The 19071-nt window shown below is 61.5% G+C and overlaps 1 protein-coding gene and 1 long non-coding RNA gene across 2 annotated transcripts; both read right to left on the reverse strand.

Moving 5' to 3' along the window:
* Positions 1-1866: 1866 nt before the first annotated feature.
* On the reverse strand, positions 1867-4003 carry LOC113877993. The gene is made up of 3 exons (XR_003506880.1): positions 3846-4003; positions 2355-2569; positions 1867-1975 (listed from the first exon to the last, which is right to left on the reverse strand). It is a non-coding gene; the product is annotated as an uncharacterized LOC113877993 (long non-coding RNA).
* A 3516-nt stretch (positions 4004-7519) lies between these two features.
* On the reverse strand, positions 7520-17196 carry TBX2 (T-box 2). Its single transcript, XM_027518326.1, has 7 exons — positions 16324-17196; positions 14938-15205; positions 13818-13964; positions 12543-12619; positions 12275-12438; positions 11210-11847; positions 7520-8950 (listed from the first exon to the last, which is right to left on the reverse strand). The coding sequence occupies exons 1-7, from the start codon at positions 16716-16718 to the stop codon at positions 8495-8497; spliced, it is 2145 nt and encodes a 714-aa protein (XP_027374127.1). The 5' UTR covers positions 16719-17196; the 3' UTR covers positions 7520-8494.
* Positions 17197-19071: the final 1875 nt, after the last annotated feature.

Here is a 19071-nt window from a genome sequence, read left to right on the forward strand (position 1 = left end):
GGGCATTTCATTCATTCACTTATTCGGTCACACATTCAGCAAATGTTTCTTGCACTGCTTCCACATGTTAAGCAGTTTTAGGTCTGGAGACCCAGAAATAAGCAAAGCAGGCACCAGCACTGCCTTGGAGGAGCCAATGACCTCATAGGAAGTGTGTTAGCGACTCAATCATGTCTGACTCTTTGCGGCCCCACCGACCGCAGCTCACCAGGCTCCTCTGTTGATGAAAATTCTCCAGGCAAGAATACTGGAGTAGGTTGCCATTTCCTTCTCCAGGGGACCTTCCAGACCCAGGGATGGTACCTGGGTCTCCTGCATTCTTTACCATCTGAGCCACCAGGGAAGCTCCTAGGAAACAGAGACCCTAAACAAATGTGTCCCTTCCCAGAGGAAATGTGGCAAGGCCAAAAGGTGGAGTGGGAAAGGGCTTGGAACCAGCAAAGTGGGGCAGGGGGAGAACCTCAGAACTTCAGAGAGGCTGGAGCTGCCTTCTCCATGGAAAATCACCCCCACCAAGGGGTGTAGGCTTGTCTGTATGTGTTTGCATGCACAAATGTCTGTGTGAGGTAGGGACAGGTATATGTCTATAGGTGTGTCTGTGGGCATTTGTGTGTCTAAGTGTGTTTCTCTGTATGTCTCTGTGCATCTCTGTGTGTGTGCAGGTCTATATGGGTTTGTGTGTGGTTGTTAAATGCATGCCTGTGTACATAGGACTGTCCATATATGTACACATTTGTGTGTCCGTGGGGGGGGCGGTTAGCATGTTACATCTGGGTCTCCACGTATGTGCATGCATGTGTGTGTTGGTGTGTGAGTGGCAGGGTGACCAACTGGGTGACTTGCTATGATCTAAAGAGTTTCTCAGAACTTGATCTAGCAGTACGAAAGCAGAACTCTAGGAGACACAGTCATGTCAGAGTTGTGGGAAGCCAAAGCTGGGAGGGTGGACAGCCCCTCCAAGGAGGAAATAAGACCCAAAGTGAGTATAACAGAGTGCGCATGCTCAGTTGTGTCCAACTATATGTGGCCCCACGGACTGCAGCCTACCCATTTCCTCTGTCCATAGAAATTCTCTCCAGGCAAGAATACTGGAGTGGGTTGCCATTTCATTCTCCAGGGGATCTTCCGGACGCAGGGATCAAACCCACATCTCCTGCATCTCCTGCAGTGGCTGGTGGATGCTTTATCACTGTGCCAAAGTGGGGCAAGGCTAAATTAGAAGGGGGGTGGCCTGGACCGAGTGCCCAGTGGGATGGGCAGGAACTCTTGGGGCTCCAGGAAGGAGCCCAGGCTTGGGGTCGGCCAGACCATGCCATGACCCGAGACTTGCTTCTTAGCAGCTCTATAACCTTGGGCAGGTCTAAGCTTTGGTTTTCTCCTCTGTAAAATGCGGATGAGCATATCCACTGCCCAGCTGACAATGAAATAAGAAAAGGCATGCCCAGCATGGGCACACGGTGGGTTTTCCACAGCTCCTCCCCTCAGGCTGAGGAGAAGGTGTGGTGGGGCCAGAGGATACCTTGTTCTCTAGGGGACAGAAATCAACAATGAAGAGAGCAAATGCGCCTGAGCTTAGCACTCGCTGGGTGACGTCACCTCTGCTACGATTTTACCCAGAGGAAGTCACTGACCCTTGGGTGGCAGGGTGGGGGGGGGGGGTGCCTCTGCTGGGCTGACTTGAAGCAGGGTGGCCACCCTTCCCCTGATGTCCTGGTCTTGGGCTCTGAGCCAGGCTGCTTCTCCCATGGACACGTGGCCTGGTGGGCCAAAGAGGGCACCTGGCCCCTTTGCCCTTTCCCAGCCGCGAGGCTGACTCTCACCCATCATCACTTCATCAGCTAACATTTCCAAGGAGCAGGCCCGTGGGATTGTGAAAGAACTCTTCTTTATTTACTGGATGGCTTGGGGGCACGTCACGTCACCTCCCTGAACCTCACTGTCATCGGCTGTGAAATGGGGATTCATCATGAACACCCTGCCAATGAAAAAAAAAATAGTAAAAAGAAAAGGGGGCTTCCCTGGTGCCTCAGATGGCAAAGAATCCGCCTGCAATGCAGGAGACCTGGGTTTGATTCCTGGATTGGGAAGATTCCCTGGAGAAGGGAATGGCAGCCCACTCCAGTATTCTTGTCTGGAGAATTCTATGGACAGAGGAATTCTGTCCTGGTGGGCTACAGTCCATGGGGTTACAAAGAGTCAGACAGGACTGAGTGATTAATACTTCACTTTCAGTGAAAGCCCATACACAAAGGTGCCTTGACTGCTCCCCACCCCCCACCCCAAGCCTTCCTCCAGCTAAGGAATTAGCCCAGTTGGGTATCCCAGGTCTGAGAGGCACCCTTAAACATGAGTACCTGAATGTCCTCCATGAGTATCCCCTTGTCTCTTTTGAAGAAGTCACAGTCAGTGAATAAACCGCGGTGCTGGCTGCCCAATCTACCCTCCATCAAGCTACGCCTCTGCCGCAGCTTGTACCAAGGTGCAATCCGGCTTGGATGGGGGGAGGAACCACATCCCACAAGGATGCTGGAGGCAGCTGGAGCCAGCTGGTTCCGGAAGTGCTCAGGACCTGGAATGTGATTTCCTAATTGTGAATTCTTTCTGGCTACCAGCCCTGCCCCCACCCCCAGGAATCTCATCAACAACAGCCTCTGTGGATGACCCCACCCATCTCCAGGCTTAGGTTCCTCAAACTTAAATGGAAGTGGAGTCCCAGCTTTTATCTATAAACCTCGATTGGGGGTTGGAGTCTTGGCAATGGCAGATCAAGATCACCTGGTCGCTCACAGACCAATTTGATTTTACTCCAAACCATTTATTTTCGGGAGGAGGATTTGGGGCCCAGAGGAGGAAGTCACATTGTCTAAGGTCATTAGACATTGGAGGACATTCAGGTATAGCAAGTCAGAGCTTGACCTTATACCTATCCTCCCAGCTTCAGCGGTAGATGGACATGGAGAGAACTACTAAACTCCCAGGGTTCGATCCTCTCCTGGGTTACACTGTGTTGAAGGGAAAAGAGCTGGAGGCCGAGTGCAGGAAAGACACTGGCTGGGGTCACACAACAAGCTGGCAAGGTGTGTCCTGGCTTTCTAGCTGTGGACCCTTAGTTAATAAGAAGGGAGGTCATCTCTGGGAGTGAGATGACCAGAGCTCCTCCGGGGACCTTAAGCATCATCTGGAATCAACCTTTCAACCCCGCCACTGGAATCAACTTGGACCTCACACTCCCTCCTCCCCATTCAAACCTGACCCAGAACCTCGGGGGCTTGTAAACCCAAGGGAGAGACTGTCAGGCTGACTCCTGGGCCCTCCTCAGTCCGCACGACTTCCCACTGAAACAAAGCAGACCTGAAGCCTCCCCAGGCGCCTGGCACCCGGGCCCACGCGGGCAGGGGGGAGAAGCTTTGCAAAGTTCTCCCGGGCGGGGCGGGGGGGGGTGGTGGTGGCGGTGTGTACATCCTGCCCGCCGCCGCCCTCGACCTTGGAGACTGAGTGGAGGGAGGTGAGCTGGGGAAAGCGCCTCGGGGGACCTCCGGGCAGGAGGCACCCTGGGTCCGACCCGTCCCTTCACCCCACACCTTCGAGGGCCCCCCACCCGCCAAAGCAGTTCGTCCAGCCCGCGACGAGACCAAGCCCATAGCTCCGCTTTTGGGACGCCCGGAGCGCGGTCCTCCGGCGGCCTCCGGCTCCGAGGGGGAACGCGAAGGCTCCAGCCCGCCGGGCACGCGGAGGGCGGCCGGGCCGGGCCGGGCCGGGCGTGGGGGGTGTTTGCAGATGCGGCTTCGCAGGCCAGGGAATTGGCCCGGCAGGGCGGTCCCAGGAAAAGGGAAGAAGTCCCCCACCCCATCCCGAGCCTCGGGCAGTCCCATCCTTGTGTCTGCCTCCTCTGTCTGGAGTTTCCTTCGGGTGCGCGGAGCGCCTCGATCTCTCAGCGGCCTGCGTCCACCCCCTGGGCCTGCGGCCCAGTCTCGGAGCGGATCCTGCCGCGGCTCTGGGTCCAAGGTAGGCTGCAGCCCGGGGGCGGGCTGTCCGGCCGCCGCTCGGCCCCTGGCCTGGAGCGCCATCTGGTGGACATGTAGGGGGTTGCCACGGCCTGCGGACAGTCGGTTCTCCGCCCGGAGCTGCGGAAGAGGGGCGCAGGGCAGAGGGGATGCTGTCGGCTCCGGGAACCAGGTGCTTCACGGAAGGAGTGAGGGGTAGGGGGAGAGGGGCCGCGCTTCCAGAGAACACAAAAGGAGCTCTAGGTGCAAACCAAAGTCCCCGGAGCGTTCCGGACAGAGACTGGAACGTATTCAGCGAGCGTGACCAAGCTGCACTGCCAAGGGCACGCGCGGGGCAATGCCCAGAGAGGACCCGGAGTTCAGGCTCCGTCCCCTTGGCCCCTGACCCCCGGTCTCCTCTCTGCTGCCCAGGCCCTGGAGCGCAGAGCCCTCGGCCCCTCGCCGGACCGTGTACATGCCGGGCTGGTGCTAAGGACTTTGGCGTCGAGGCAAAGGAGAGGACAGAGTGGGATTGGATTGGGGGTACCTCCGAAAGCCGGGAAGGAAGGCAGGCTCAGAGTTTAAACCTCGGTTTCACCGAGACTGTCCCCTGAACCGTCCCTTTTACTGGGACTTGGGGAGGAGGGCGGGTAGGGGCCTCGAGCTGGGGCTTTCACCTGTGGGGTGTCCTGGGGGCGCGTCAAACTGAACGCCCCTCTGGCTCCAAGGGGTTGCCCTTCATGGGGTACCCTGGGGAGACCGGTCCCACTTCTGCACCCATGGGGTGGGGTTGGGGGAGGGCCGGGCCACTGGTGCTCAAGATTTCCTCCGAAGATAGGAGAATGACTTGAGGGCTGGGGAGACTTGGATTGATAGAAGAGAAAACGAAGTCCCTTAAGCTTCCCAGGGTGGCTCAGACGGCAAAGAATCCGCCAGCGATGTGGCAGACTCTGGGTTGGATCCCTGGGTGGGGAAGATCCCCTGGAGGAGAGCATGGCAACCCACTCCAGTATTTTTGCTTGGAGAAGCCCCATGGACAGCGGAGCCTGGCGAGCTACAGTTCATGGGGTTCACGAAGAGTCGGACACGACTGAACGACCAAGCACAGCACAGGTCACGCAATCCTTGCTGCCTAGCCGCTAGGGGTCTCATGGCGAGCTCCCCTCCCCCACAGTCTCCAAGCTCCCCTGTGAATCACACTCCTAACCCCAATACCCAACGCACAACTCCCTCCCACACTCCCACGGTGCCAGCGATCAGCGCCCCGCGGCGACGCATCAGGTCAGCAGCGCCCATCACGCCCAGATTCGCTGGTCCGCTGGGGATCACGCCGTCTAGGGCACCCCCCGCCCCGGTGCCAGGCCCTGAAGGGTTAAAGAGGCCTTGGGGGCACCGGAGCGGTGGGACGCGGGGCGCCTGGGCTAATTGGCGACCCCAGGAACAATGAAAGCGGGGAGGCGGGTGGCTTAATTGGGCCAGAGAGAGGCCTGGCCTTTGTCTGAGGCCCGACCGCGCGGGTTTCCGCAGCCGAACGCAGGAGGCTCGCAGCTGGGACCCAGCGCAGGGCGGCGAGGGCGACCCCGGGAGGGGGTACAGTGAGGTGGGGGCCGGCGGTGACGGGGGAACGGCTCCCCAGGCTGCGCTCGGGGCCCCGGGGCGCTTTGGGGCCCTGGAGGATCACTTCATCCCACCGGGGAGCTGCAGCCGCCCTGCGGCGAGAAGGCGGCCGCCACCAAGCCGCTCTGCGCGACCGTGACCACGACCCTCCTCGGGAACCGGGTCTCCCCGCGGGCTCGGCCGCGGCGCCAGCTCGGTGCTGCCCCCTGGCGCCAGCAGCCCGCTCCGCACCTCTTCCCCACTCTCCCTGCTGCTGGTGCTACTAAGTCGCTTCAGTCGTGTCCGACTCTGCGACCCCATAGACGGCAGCCCACCAAGCTCCTCTGTCCCTGGGATTCTCCAGGCAAGAATACTGGAGCGGGTTGCCATTTCGTTCTCCAATGCATGCCTGCATGCTAAGTCGCTTCAGCCGTGTCCGACTCTGTGCGACCCCATAGACGGCAGCCCACCAGCCCGTGGAAGTGTCCACGGGATTCTCTAGGCAAGAATACCAGAGTGGGTTGCCATTTCCTTCTCCCCATTCTCCCTAGACAGTGATAAATCAGAAGAAACACACGCGCCCCTCTTCAAATGTTAGAGACCTCCAATAGACACTGTTCACGCAGGGTTTTATTTGAGCCGAGAAAGGGGCCTTTCTGCCCCGCCCTGGTCCTGAACTGCCCTCCTGCACGCCCGAAGGTCAGAGGCAGGGAAACCCGAGCCCACCCTTTCCCAGAGCCGGGACAGTCTTCTTCGCCCTCGCACTGGTTCACAGGCCGACACCCTCCCCCGAATTCAGCGTGGCCTGGGGGCCGGCTCCCTCCCTGGAAGAGGAGGACACGATTCTCTTCTTTGCAAATGGATGAGCCCACGAAGGTGTCCAGGGAGCCTGGAGGCCAGTTCTCCTTCACCCTTCCTCCATGTCACCATCCCCGATGTCCCTGGTGAACTGGAAGCCAGCGCCTCTCGGCCTCGTAAGTGCCCAGGTTGAGCTGCCTGCTAAACCAGGGCATCATGGACACTCACACGCTTCAGAAAGAGGAAGCAGCTGGGAAGGGGTGATGCTGAGGGATGGGCAGACCCCGCGGTGGTCTGAAGGAAACTTGCCGGTCTCCCGCCCCTTCCACTGCTAGGATTTGGGGCTGGAGACACCTGTCGGCTGGGTGAGGAGGGGTGGAGAGGCCGCCCTCCTGGGGCAGCAGCTGTCCTGGCAGACTCGGGCGACTGGGAGCGAGGCCTAACGGCGATTGACACAGTGCGACTCCCTGAGCGACCTCCAGCTGAACCCACTATTGTACAGGGAGAAAGTGGGGGAGGAAAAAAGAGCCTCGGGAGCCCCAGTCTTCATACACTGTCCCCCACCCCCGAGAGAGATATAGATGATTTTCACGGGAGGACCTTCAGTCTAGACTCTGCCACTCTGGTCAACAATCCTGATTGGAGAGAACGTGTCCTTTTGAGGTTCAGGAGACGGAGGGATGGAAAAGGATTCTAGGTTCGCGGTATTTGGGGGACCATGGCCAAACCCCTCCTCCGGACGGAGAGAGGGAGCACCCGTCTTATCAGCCCCACCCAGCCAGAACCTCCGAAAGGAGATGCAATTCCACGGTGGCGCGCGCCCCGGGCCGGGAGCCGGGAGGCCAGGCGCGGAGCGGCGGACGGCGGAGAGCGGCCAGCAGAGGGAGCCCGGCCCCCGGCCCGGCGGCGGCGGCGCTGGACGCGCGCGGGGGGCTCACGGCGGCGCGGCGCCTCCCCGCCCGCCCGCAGCCCGCGCCGGCGCCGCCCGGCCTCGCGGCTCCGCTCACCGCCCCGCCGCCCCCGGGGGAGCGCCGCCGCCGCCGCGAGCCCCGGGCGCTCGCCCCGCAGTCCCGGCCTCCGGTCCCGCCTGACGCGCTCGCGGCGCCCCCTGCCCCGCGCGGCCCACAGAGCGCACTGCGCCGTTCACTTCGCATTGCAGCGTTTTATTGTTTTCTCGAGTTTTTGTCGTTTTCGTCTCGCTCCGGAGCGAAAAGTGAAAACCTGAGGTGGAGCCCGCGGGCCGGGCGAGCAAAAAACGCCCGGGCGCAGGGGCCGAGGGGCTGACGGGGTGGGGGCTTCTCCGGGGGCCGGGGGCCCTCTCCGCAGCCAAGTACCTCCTCCCCACCCCCCAGCCCTGTACAATATAGATGCTCATGTAAAAGGAAAAAAATTATAGGCTATGAGTTAATCTCTAAATATTCTGTACACAGCAATGTACACCTTTGAATAAATTAATACCAATTTGCATATTCTGGGAACCTTAAAGCTTATTTACACAAATTACCATTTATTTCATAAATATCTTTTTTTTTTCCCGCCCCCTGGGGACTCAAGACAGAAATGCCACTCCCTCTGCTTACCCAGGGGTGGGAGGGGCGCCTGTCCGGGAGAAGTGGAAGGACTAAAGGAACAGGCCCCTCTCAGCTCAAGTCTACACTGACTTCATCTTCACTGACCTCAGCTCCCCTCACCCCAGATTCTCCAGCGGTCCGGGGCTCCAGGCTAGGGGGCTTTGGGGCTTCCTCCCCTGACCCCTGCACCTTCTGGCTCCCCAGACAGCCAGCCCCGGGCTGAGGCGGGGACGAGGCCTCCCCCACAGCGCTGGAGGAACCGGGACAGGCCCCGCCGATGACACCTTGACACCGGAGCAGACCTGGACCAAATCCAGCGGCCCCAAAGCGACTGTGTTCCGGATTCCTTGTGAGGCCCAGGGAAGTGTCCCAGGCCCCGGCTGGCCGATCAGGGTTTCATTCCGGCTGCAGCCCGCTTCTCTCCTTTATTTAAATAAATACCCATTCTGTGCTGTACACGTCCCAAGCAGCAGGGGAGGCAACCCAGGAGGCCTGCGCGGTGGCGGCGGTGGCGGCGGCGGCAGCGGAGCAGCAGGGCGGGCCCCCTCACTTGGGCGACTCCCTGCCGGGGGAGAGGGCTCGCTGGCTCTCCAGCCCACTCACCAGTCTCTGAATGCTCTGCAGTTCACTGGCCGCCTCTTTGGCCGCGCCGCCGGGCGACAGGGCCACGCGGGCCGGGGCCCCCACTTTGCGGAGGGCCAGCTCCGGCAGCGGGCTGGGCTCCCGGCTGTTGCCGCCGCCTGCAGCCTTGGAGCCCTCCGCCGCCAGCCCGGTGGTGAGGAGGCTAGTGCTCGGTGGGATGGAGACCGGGATCTGGTAGGGGCTGAAGCGCAGGCGGGGCCGGGCACTGCCCAGAAAGGGGCTCCGGGACAGGGAACCGGCGGCAGCCGCGGCCGCGGCCGCAGCGCTGGTGGCTGGCAGAGCCGAGGCCGCCGCTGCAGCGGCCGCCATGTAGGTGTAGGGATAGGGGAAGAGGCCTCCGAAAGTGGGCATGGGGATTCCCTGAAAGAAACAAAACAAGACAAGGGTTAGGCATCCCGCCTGGGGTGTTCCTGGGGGTGATCTGGGTGCTGGTGGCCGGGCGACAACTGGGAATCCTTGCCCTACTCTGTTCAGGAAGACAGGTGCTCACATAACCTTACTCCCCAAAGAGCGCAGGTAGTAATGAGCCATTATGCCTATGCCCACTTAAGGCTATGATTCGGAGCGGGCCCTACCAAGCTCTGTGCCAGCTATTACTCTAGGAGTAAGGGAAGGCCATTACAGGCGGCTGATCTAGCAAAGGGCCTTGGGGGAAGAAACAGGGCCAGCCGGGGGCCAGGTGGCCGGTAGGTAACTTGGCTGTGTTGGCAGGGAGGCGCTGCTCGCTTCCAACAGTGTCCTGCCCTGCCTTTTGATCCACAGGTGCCCCGAAGGGCTGGGGCCACATAGGACGGGAGGAGCTTTGTATATTCTCCCTCCCTCTGCCCACCTGTTCAGGGGTCTCCTGCCCGGGCCAGGAGAAGGCTCCAGATGCCAGTCTGTTCATAAACTGGCCTGAATGCAAAGAACTCCCAGCGGCTCCCTAGTGGCAGCTGAAGAAGGAATGCAGAGTCTTTGCCTGTGGAAAGCCCAGTAGCCGGGAAACCCTGCACAAAAGACCGCCTGCGGCCCAACTTTTGGATTATCTGACCTTTGAGATCATGGTTCCTTCCACGGAGTACTTGGGGACATGGGGAGGAGGGCATGAGCTGACTGAGCTGGGCTTCCAGGGAGCCTCAGGCCTGGCTCAGGCAGGGAGAAGGAAGGGAAGTAGCTTAGTCAGAGATGACAAAATACCCTTCCTGAGAAGGTCAAGCCCTACTGAGCATTCAGACCTAGCATCTCAGAGGAAGGAGGGGGCTTCAGATCTCCAAGGTTTTGTCTCTTTCTGATGGCCATAGGAAGATCCCCTGGAGGAGGGCATGGCAACCCACTCCAGTATTCTTCCCTGGCGAATCCCCATGGACAGAGGAGCCTGACTGGCTACAGTCCATAGGGTCTCATAGAGACTGAAGCGACTTAGCACGCACAGTACGATGGCCATAGGTGAGTGGTTAACCACTAGCAGTATATCTAGTGATGCCTCCTGAGTGCTGAGTGCCTGTTCCCTGGCCTTGCACCTGTTAACCAGGCTGCGACTAGAAGCCCTGACTTCCCTGTGACCTCTGCGATGCCCATGCTCGTCACCAGAATTTGTCTGGGGAGGAGGCATTCACATACACACAGAGTCAACCTCCAGGCAAATTAAACCTCCAGGCTCTGAACTCCACTTTCTGGAGGCTTCCTTACCAGCTCAGAGCCCCAGATACTGATGCCAGTGCCTCCAACGTTCACTCCACACACCCCTGACGCTGAGCTGTATTTGAAACTCATTTCAGAATCCCTTCCCCCACTTTAAAAATATTTGCTTCTGAACCAAAGGAGCCTTCTCAGACCTAAACTCCTATTTTCCTTCCCTTAAGATAAGATCTTAAGGGTTCAATTTGCCAGAAACCTCAGAGGGAAGAAAATGAATGTAGAGATTCCAAATCTTTCTACAGGGAATATTCCATCCAAGCAACCAAAGAGGCCACTCTCCCCTTAGGATCTTCTAATTTTGCTGCTGCCCACAGTTTCATAAGCTCTCCCCTGGGAGCTCAGAATTTCGACCTGGGCCTGAAGGACTGAGATGTGTGGCTGGGGGAGTTGGGAGACTCAGTGTTGGGGAAGAAAAAGCCCCGGCCTTTGTCAGGTCGCTTCCTGAGGGTCTGAAAGGAGCCCGAGACATCTGGGAGGTGGGTCAATTTGGTGGTCGGTTATCCAGAACACACTGCAAATTCTCGTACTTTTTTTGTCCAGCCACTTTAGCCTTTCGGGGACTAACAGTAGTTCCCAAGAAAAATGTCCTGAGGCAGGCCAGGCAAGTGGACTTACAAAAGCTGGAGGCAGACCCAGTCTGACAGGGCACAGAGTCTAATGGGTCCCAGTCTATTCTGGGGTTAGAGGGAAGGAAATAGGCCCAGAGAGGGTCAGGGACTTGCCCAAGGTCACACAGGAATCAGAAGCAATCTCCTGGCCAAATCCTGGACCTGGTCTTGGTCTCCCAGAAGCCAGGTGTGGTTCAGAGGGTCCACCGGATCTCCCCAGAAGGGAGTCCTTGCCGGCGGACGCCCGGAGCGCCTTCAGGCCCTATGCCTTCCACCTCTGCCCGCCTCGGATTCCCCTTCCTTCCTTATGCTGCTGCCAGCTCACAGGCCTTACCTGAGATGCCAGCATGTGCTGGGAGAGGTGGAATGGGAAGGGCCCGGCGGTGCTGGCCGCACTGCCCGCGGGACCCAGCCCGCCCGCGTCCAGCCCGGTGGCGGTCCCTGGCCCGCCGCCTCCACCACCGCCGCCTCCGCCGGCCACCGAGGCTAGTAGGTGGCCCATGCCCATGGCGGAGAAGGCTCCGGGCCCCATGGCGAACTGTCCCGGGTGCAAGAAGAGCGGCTGGCTGGCCCCCAGCGGCCCGAAGAACTGCTGCCCGTGCAGGTGGCCGGAGAAGGCCAGGCCGGGCAGGTGTCCGGCGCCCAGCGGGGACGCGCTGTCCGTCTGCACCACCAGCGGCGCCAGGCCGGGCTCCTTGCCTTCGCTCGCCTCCTTGCGCCCCTCGTCCTTCCGCCGGGCTTCGGCGCGCTCCTTCTCTAGGCTCCGCAGGCCGAACGGGCCGTCCCCGCCGCTCTCGGCCGGCTCCTTGCCCCTCTCGGGGCTGCGCCGCTCCCTGGCGCGATCGGGTTCGGTCAAGCGAGGGGGGCTGCTGCTGTCCAGGGCGGGGCTGCGGCCTAGCGCCGGCCCCGCGCGTTCCTCGCCCAGCCGCTCGGGCTCCGGGTCACTGTCCGCGGCGCACGACTTCTCCTCGGCTGCGGGGAGAGAGGATGCGCGGCGTTACCGGCCCGGGGACAGACAGGCGCGAAGTCCGAGACGGAGAGACGTGCACAAGTCTGCTCTCGGGGAGGCCACGTCGGAGGAACTCCTGGAAGCTCGGGGTAGTAGGGGTCACCCCATCCAAGATCCCTTATTTACGGGGAGGGCGGGGGAGGAGGAAAGTGAACCCGGCAGAGGAGGCCTTGCTGCCGCAGAGTCACACAGAGCCAGCGCCCTAGGCTCAGAGCCCAGAAGGATCTGCGGGCCACCAGGGACCGCACTCAGAGGAGGCCTGGGGTAGAGGCCTGTCCCAGACTCGCCGCTGACGCTCCCCCCAGGCCTTCAGTTAGCCAGATGCTGAGCACCGAGCCAACCCGGCGCCCGGGGGACACCCTCCCCTTCTCCTCCCGGCCCCACCCGCACCTCTGGTCCGGTGCAGGCGCAGGGGACTGGGCGCCGTCCCCGGAGAGGGTGGCGGTTCCCGCGCAGGGGGAGGGTCGCAGGACGAGGCGTCCGACTCCGCGCCGTCGCGCTCCGGCTTGCAGTGCTCCTCGTACAGGCGCAACGACGGCAGCGTCAGCTGCTTCCTGGGGATGAGCCGCAGGAGCGGTGTGAGCGCAGCCCACCCCCTGGCCCCTCCACGCCCTGCTCCCCCAGGCACCCGCCAGCCGGCAGCCCCGCGCACCCTCACCTTTTCTCCCGCCGGCCGTTCCCGGTGTCCCGGAAGCCCTTGGCAAACGGGTTGTTGTCGATCTTAAGCTGCGTGATCTGCGGGGACCAACCAAGGGGGCGGCGCCAGGTCAGGCTGCGGGCTCGTCTAGCCTGGCCCGGGGCACCTGGAGGTCAGAGGCTGCTCGCCCCAGAAGAGAGCCCCCGGGGAGGGTACCCTGGGTACCCGCCCGCCTGGGCTGGGCCGCTCCAAGCCACAAGGCAAGGTGAGGTCGGCGGGCGGACCTCGAAGAAAGCGACCTCCAAAAACTATATATATTCGAGGTATAATCCCTCGACTTGCACACACAAGCCCAAAGCTGTGCACCCCGAGTGGAAATCCGTCCAAGCGAGCATGCAGGCCCACCCGGCCATTCGAGTTAAGGGAACCCGGCACCTGAGCACCCAGGTCAGCAGACACACATGTCGACAATCACAGGCACGGCTCCGCGCACACGCAAGTACACACATGTAAAACAAGTGCCCAGGGAATCAAACGAATTCACACGCCTCCACACGGATTCAAGGCACTCCAAATGGTGCACGCATATACCGGCCCAGGACAGATCGGTTCACAATGACAGGGGAAAAAAAAAAAAAAGATAGAAAAAAATACGGCCGGCAGGACACTCAGACACTGTCCTTCAACCCAGAGTGGTGCACACGGACTTGGGCCTTAGCAGGGGGTTGCCTTGCCCCTCTACAGAGAGGGTGTAGAAAGATAGCAGCCAGGAAAAGCCCTTTCCCTTGAAGGAAACGTCTCCAAGCACATCCCAAGGGGTCCCAGGCCTGAACTGACCCAGAGAGGGATGGGGGGCGGGAGGGGTGGTGGCTGTCACCTGTCCCCCCCGACCACCTCTGGCTCGCCCAGGAGAGGGAAAACTAGGCCCTGGGTTCCCAGCAGCCGGGAAGTCTGGGCAGATTGCCTCGGGCGCCCTCTTTTCATTTAAATTCCCATCCAAGAGCCAAGAAATAAACGAATAAAACGTAAAAATGTCAGCGCGGGCCCGGAATCTCTGCTAATTACTAAGTAAACATCCCCACCCCAAGGAGCGCCCAGCTGTTCGCGCGCCCCGGGGAGCGTGTGCGTACGTGTCGCGGGCCTACAAGAGCGAGCCCGGGGGGTTTCGCTGGGTGCTGCGCTTACAGAGGCTGGGGGCCCGGGAGCCGATCGTGAGGGTGAGGGGGGGGGGGGCGGGCGTGCAGGGGGCCGCGGGCGGGTGTGAGTGGAGGGTCGGAGGCCGCCCGACCCGCGCACCTTGTCGTTCTGGTAGGCGGTGACCGCGATGAAGTCGGTCTCGGGGAACACGTAGGTGCGGAACGTGCTGTAGGGCAGCTTCAGGATGTCGTTGGCTCGCACGATGTGGAAGCGCGGTTGGTACTTGTGCATGGAGTTCAGAATGGTCTGCAGGGAGGGCGAGGGTCAGCCGACAGCCCCCAGCCTGTCTCCCAGAGCCTTTCTATTCTCTGGGGACCGGACCTTCTGCCATTTTTCTGTCTCTCTCACGTTCTGTCTTTCCCACCTCACCCCCAAACCTTCCCCCGCTTTCTCCTGTCTTCTCTGCTCCTTACCTCCCCATATTAATTTTTCTTCCCCCCCCTCGATTTTCTTTATCACAGTTTCTATTTTCATTAAAAAAAAAAATTACCCCAGCTGGAAACCAAAATAAAACAAAACTCGCTACCATTCCACTCTTAACTTCTCTTTCTCGTCATGGCTAAGCCCCTAGTAAACCCAGGGAGAGAAGACTGGGGCCTTTGCGGCCTCACCGACCTGCCCTACCTCAGGATGGGGTAGTCCCTTTAGCCCGGTGAACTGCCCCTTCCCATTCACTGGGGCCCTGGCTCAGGCAGAAGCAGTGAGAACCCCAAAATCCCCTCTCCCAGGTCAGGCATCTGCCTGAGGGAGGAGGGGAAGGTAAGGAGGGGAGTTGTTTGACCTTTTAAATCTCCTCCTTTGGGGATGGGGATGGAACTTGGGTCTTGGGGAAGGGTGAGAACCAACTGAGGTCCTGGGCCAGTCTTCCAAGCTCAGACCCCAAAGACCACAGCTCCACAACCCGTCCCAGCTGCACCTGCCTCCTGCTTGACTCCAGAAGGGAGTTTGGAAGGCCTGAGATTTTGAGAGTTTGGAAAGTGAGATTGTGGGCAGCCTGGAGCTTAGTGGCTGTGAACCCCAACATTCCCCAGGCTTGCAGAGCAGAGCCTCTGCACCCAGGCCCAGCCGGCAAAGGCCACAGGGCAGTGATCTGGGCAGGGGCACTCTGGGGGTTCTGCGAGCACTCCCCTCTGGGGAACCGGGGGTCTTCTCTCCTCCCCACCAACCCATGGTGCTACTTGCAGTCTTCGACCCCCATCAGCACTTGGCCTGCACTCACGAAGCCGTGCTTGTCCGAGATGTTGTTGGTCAGCTTCAGCTTGTGGAAGGCCACCGGCTTGGCCATCCACTGCTCCCCCGTGGCCGGGCTGTCTGGGTGGATGTACATCCGTTTGGGCATCTCGGGGTCGGCCTTGCCTGCCACCATCCAGCGCGAGTTATGGAATTTATACCGGCAGTCATCAGCGGCCACAATGTCCATCAGCAGGATGTATTTGGCCTTCTTGTCCAGGCCGCTGACTCGCACCTTGAAGGGAGGAAACATCCTCCTGGGAGAAAGTGAAAGAGGGAGAGGTCAGGGAAGCCAGTGGATCTCGAGGACCCCTCTCCCCCAACCTTAAGCTTCGCCACATATGTTCCTCTGTTGCCCTTGCTCTGTCCTCTAGGAAGGTCTGGGAGATTCCACCTGTGGTGGTTATTCCTAGGAGATCCCATTTCTGCCTGTCAAGACCCTCTCCTGTGATGAAGCTTGCCCTCAGCCCTATGCTCAGATCTAGTGACCCCTTTTTTCTCCCTCATCTGAGATGAAAGCCGAGCTCCAAGAAAGAAATCCAAGGCCCTTACAAATATACCCGCTTCTTATGAACCTCCCTGAAATTCGTTCGTGGGAATATATCCACTTAGGGCCGAAGCTCTCAGAAGTGCAGTCGGATGTTTGTTTGGGGGAAGGAACTGGGTTACAGCAGCGGAACAAGGACCCTGACCCTGAAGTTCGGGCGAAGAGGGTGAGTGAGCCGAGGCCTGGATTCTCCGCGTCCGAGCCAGAAGCTTGAGAGGTTGGCGACTGTAGCTTTTCTTCCGGCTTCAGGCCCTACGGAGCCGTGTGCCTCCGGAGCTCCTGGTTCCTCGGCCCGGACAAGGCTCACAGGCCGGGTCAGGTTGCAGCTGGGCCGGCTCGCGGCGGAGAAGGGCCGCGACCGGCGGGAACCGGAGGGCCGGGCTGGGCCTAGCGGGGGTGAGAGTCTCATTCCGGGCTCCTGGGTAGGAGGAGAGCGCGGGAGACGTCGCATCTTCGCGGAGCACCGAGCCAGACTCGCCTCCGAAGCAGGAGAGAGGGGTCTCGGGGCTGAGGAGTTGCGGCCGAGACCGCTGAGACCCTCCAGGGCCGAACCGCGGGGCCTCATCGGCTTTGGAACTCTGAGCGCTGGGGGACTGTTCTGCAGGAGCACGTTTTCGTTTTCATTTGGGAGACTTCGATAATTCGGTTTTTTTTAAAAAGAAAAATTCGTTCGGTGCCAAATGAGAAAAGTCAACTCGATCGTCTGTGCATGGCTCGGGGGCCGGAGCCGGGAGCTGGGAGCCGCGGGCGGTAGGCTCGGCGCTGGTCGGTGCTGTCGGGTTCCCCTCCCGCCCACCCGCGCGCCCTCCGGCCAGCCGGCCGCCCTACCTCCCGGACTTGGTGATGACCATCTCGGTGCCCAGCTTGTGAAACTGGTCCCACAGCTCCTTGGCCTCCAGCGTCACCTTGGGGTCGTCCTCCACCTCGTCCTCGGGCTCCAGGCTCTTAAGCGAGCGCAGATGAGCGGCGGGCGGATGCGGGCCGAGTGCCGAGACGTGCAGCCCCGCCTCGGCCGCCGCCGCCGCCGCAGCCGCCGCCGCCGCCGCCCCCGCCAAGCCCGGGTCGGGCAGCGGCTTGGCCAGAGCGCCGGGCGGCAGCGCGAGAGCCGGGAAGAAGGAGGGCTGCGCCGCCGCCAGGAAGGCGGACATGGGGAAGTCGGCCGGCCGTGGCGCGTGGAACGGGTGGTAAGCCATGGCGCTGGCCGCCAGCGCCGGCTCTCTCATCGGGACATCCGGCCCAGGCGCCCGGGGGCCAGGGCCGGGGGCGCGCGGCTCGGACCCCCGGCCCGGGCGGCGGCGCGCACGGAGGAAGGGCGACCCGAGTGGCAAGCGCGGTGGCGGCTCCTCCCGGTTCCCCGTCCGGCGCACGGCGAGGGACGCGGGGCGCTGGGCGCGGGGGCGGCGGGGGCTCTGCGCGGGGCTGGGCTGGGCTGGGCCGCTCCGGCGCCGGGGACCACGCGCGACTGGTTAGATCTTGTCGTGATCTCTGGAAAACTGTGACTATCTCACATGTCCTGCCCTGCTCGGATCCCCTGCGCTAACGAGCCAGGCCCCCCTTGATTGCTGATTTTACGCTTTTTGGACCAATTGTGGGTCTCCGGGGGCGGGGTTTTGACAGCTCAGGCCAAGCTCGGAGCGGGAGGGGGGGCCCGGGGAGAAGGTGTCGGAAGCCTCAGCAGTAAGAAAACATGTCAACAGAATAAAATATTAACCAATGACGGGCCAGCGGGCCCCGAGACCCCTCCCACTGCCCTGGCCCCCACCCCACCGCCAGCGCCCACGGCTGCCTGCGCCCGGACTGGAAAGCGCGGCGGGCCGACCCGACCCGCCGAAAGGGCCTGAGGCGGGGGGCGCCCGGGCGCCAGGGCCCGTGGGGAAGGACCCCCAGCCGCAAGCCGCCCCAAGTGCAAAGCATTGACATGGCCCCGCGAGGAGAGGGGGCGCCCTCCTTCTCCCACGCCCGGCAGCCCCGCAGCCCCGGCCCGCGCCCCGGCTTGGCCTCCGATCCCGCTCCCGGCCGCGGCGCCGCCCGGGCCCCTCCACTCCGAAGGGAGGCAGCAGGTGCTGGAAGGAGAGGCCGGTGGGCGGGCGAGGCTGGAGGTGCCGGCTGCCGAGGTCCCGGAGCCGAACCCAGGTGGCGGGAGCCGGTGAGTGCGGCGGTGGCAGAGCCCTGGTGGGGCCGGCGGGGGCGGGAGGCGGACGCGGCCTTTCCTCGGGGAACGCGGGGACCCCCCTAGCCCGCGCCGACCCCCTCACAGGAAGCCCCTGGAAGAACCAGGAGTTCCGGGAAAGCCCTGGACTCAGCCCAGTATCCTTTTGCGTCCCCGAGCTAGTCGGAGCTCTCCCAGGAGAGCCGGTCCTCCGGACCGGGAAGGTGTGAGCGCACCTTCCGCGGGGCACCGGGCGGCAAGACGCCGGCGGATCCCGCCCACAGGTTCTTGACCCAACGAATTTTCGTCGCATCCGGTACCAGAGACACAAGCATGCCCCATCCTCTACACCGGCATCCTCTCTAGGCCACTTTCCTGGAATTGGTTCCCAGCTCTCGAAAGCTCACGTCTCCCAGGTTCCGTGGTGCCGACTAGCTAGTGTGGGGGTCTGAGTGTCTGTGCGCACCTGCAGTTGAACCTCCCTTCCCCCGCCCCGCAGCCAGACTTTGTTCTCCCGCAGGACCAGGGTTTTCTCCCGCCCTCAGTATGTGTGTGTGTGTGTGTCTCGCGCCCACGGTGGTAGTTCCCTCTGTGCTCAGCGGGAGTCGAACTTAAGGCGGGCGGCCACACACCTGCCTCGGATCAGTCTCAAGCCCTGACACTGCCTGATTCCTGGCGGTCGGAGGGCCAGACGGACCACGCACTGGACACGGGTGGCACGCCTGCCCGCACGCCCGATTCCAATGCAAGTTAGTTCGGCCGGCGCGGACTCTGCCCCGGCGTGGTGGGCGCGTACAGCCCACACCCACAGTTCCATGCGCTGCGCACACCAGTCGCAGGGAATCTTTATGCTGCACACGCAGACCTGGCGTGTAAAGTCTGATCACCCCGGGCAGTGCAGTTTGGGGACCGGCCGGAGTGGTTTGGCCTCCTCGACCTTTTTTCTACTTTCCTGAGCCGACCCCAGAGATCTTGCTACATCCCTATACAGCGCGCCACAGGGCGCCGCCCCCAGAGGGTTTTCCTTCCCGACCTCACTCTCCACTGGGTCGCTCCTCTCTTAGTGCCTCCTCTCTGTCTAGAACGAATCTTTGACTCCGTGCCGCGCAGTCTATGCAGCCCGGGCCAGATACATTGCTGCTTTGCCCCGGCAAAGTCCTGCCGGCTCCATCTTAGGCGAGATGTTGCCGCTGGGGAGGGATGTGTGTGGATAGGATTGCGCAGCTGGTGGGGTGACCAGATAACAGCCAGCGTTCCGTAGCCAGAAATCCGGGCACTGGCCTGGGAATCCGCGCATGCATTTGCAAAGTCGTGTGTGTACGCGTACTTTCAAACTTAAGAATGGCGTGGAGAACACCTAAGTGTGTGCGATTTGAACATTTTCCTGGGGAAGGTCTGTACCTGGTAAAAGGGTCCAAGACCCAGAG

The sequence above is a fragment of the Bos indicus x Bos taurus genome, chromosome 19, assembly GCF_003369695.1.
Source record: "Bos indicus x Bos taurus breed Angus x Brahman F1 hybrid chromosome 19, Bos_hybrid_MaternalHap_v2.0, whole genome shotgun sequence".
Lineage (NCBI taxonomy): Eukaryota > Metazoa > Chordata > Mammalia > Artiodactyla > Bovidae > Bos > Bos indicus x Bos taurus.

Coding starts and splice junctions, on each gene's coding strand:
- TBX2 (XM_027518326.1), bottom strand. CDS start 16,718: ATGAGAGAGCCGGCGCTGGCGGCCAGCGCCATGGCTTACCACCCGTTC. Junction 13,965..14,937: donor TCTCGGACAAGCACGGCTTC/GTGAGTGCAGGC, acceptor CCCTCCCTGCAG/ACCATTCTGAACTCCATGCA. Junction 12,439..12,542: donor AACGGCCGGCGGGAGAAAAG/GTGAGGGTGCGC, acceptor GCTCATCCCCAG/GAAGCAGCTGACGCTGCCGT.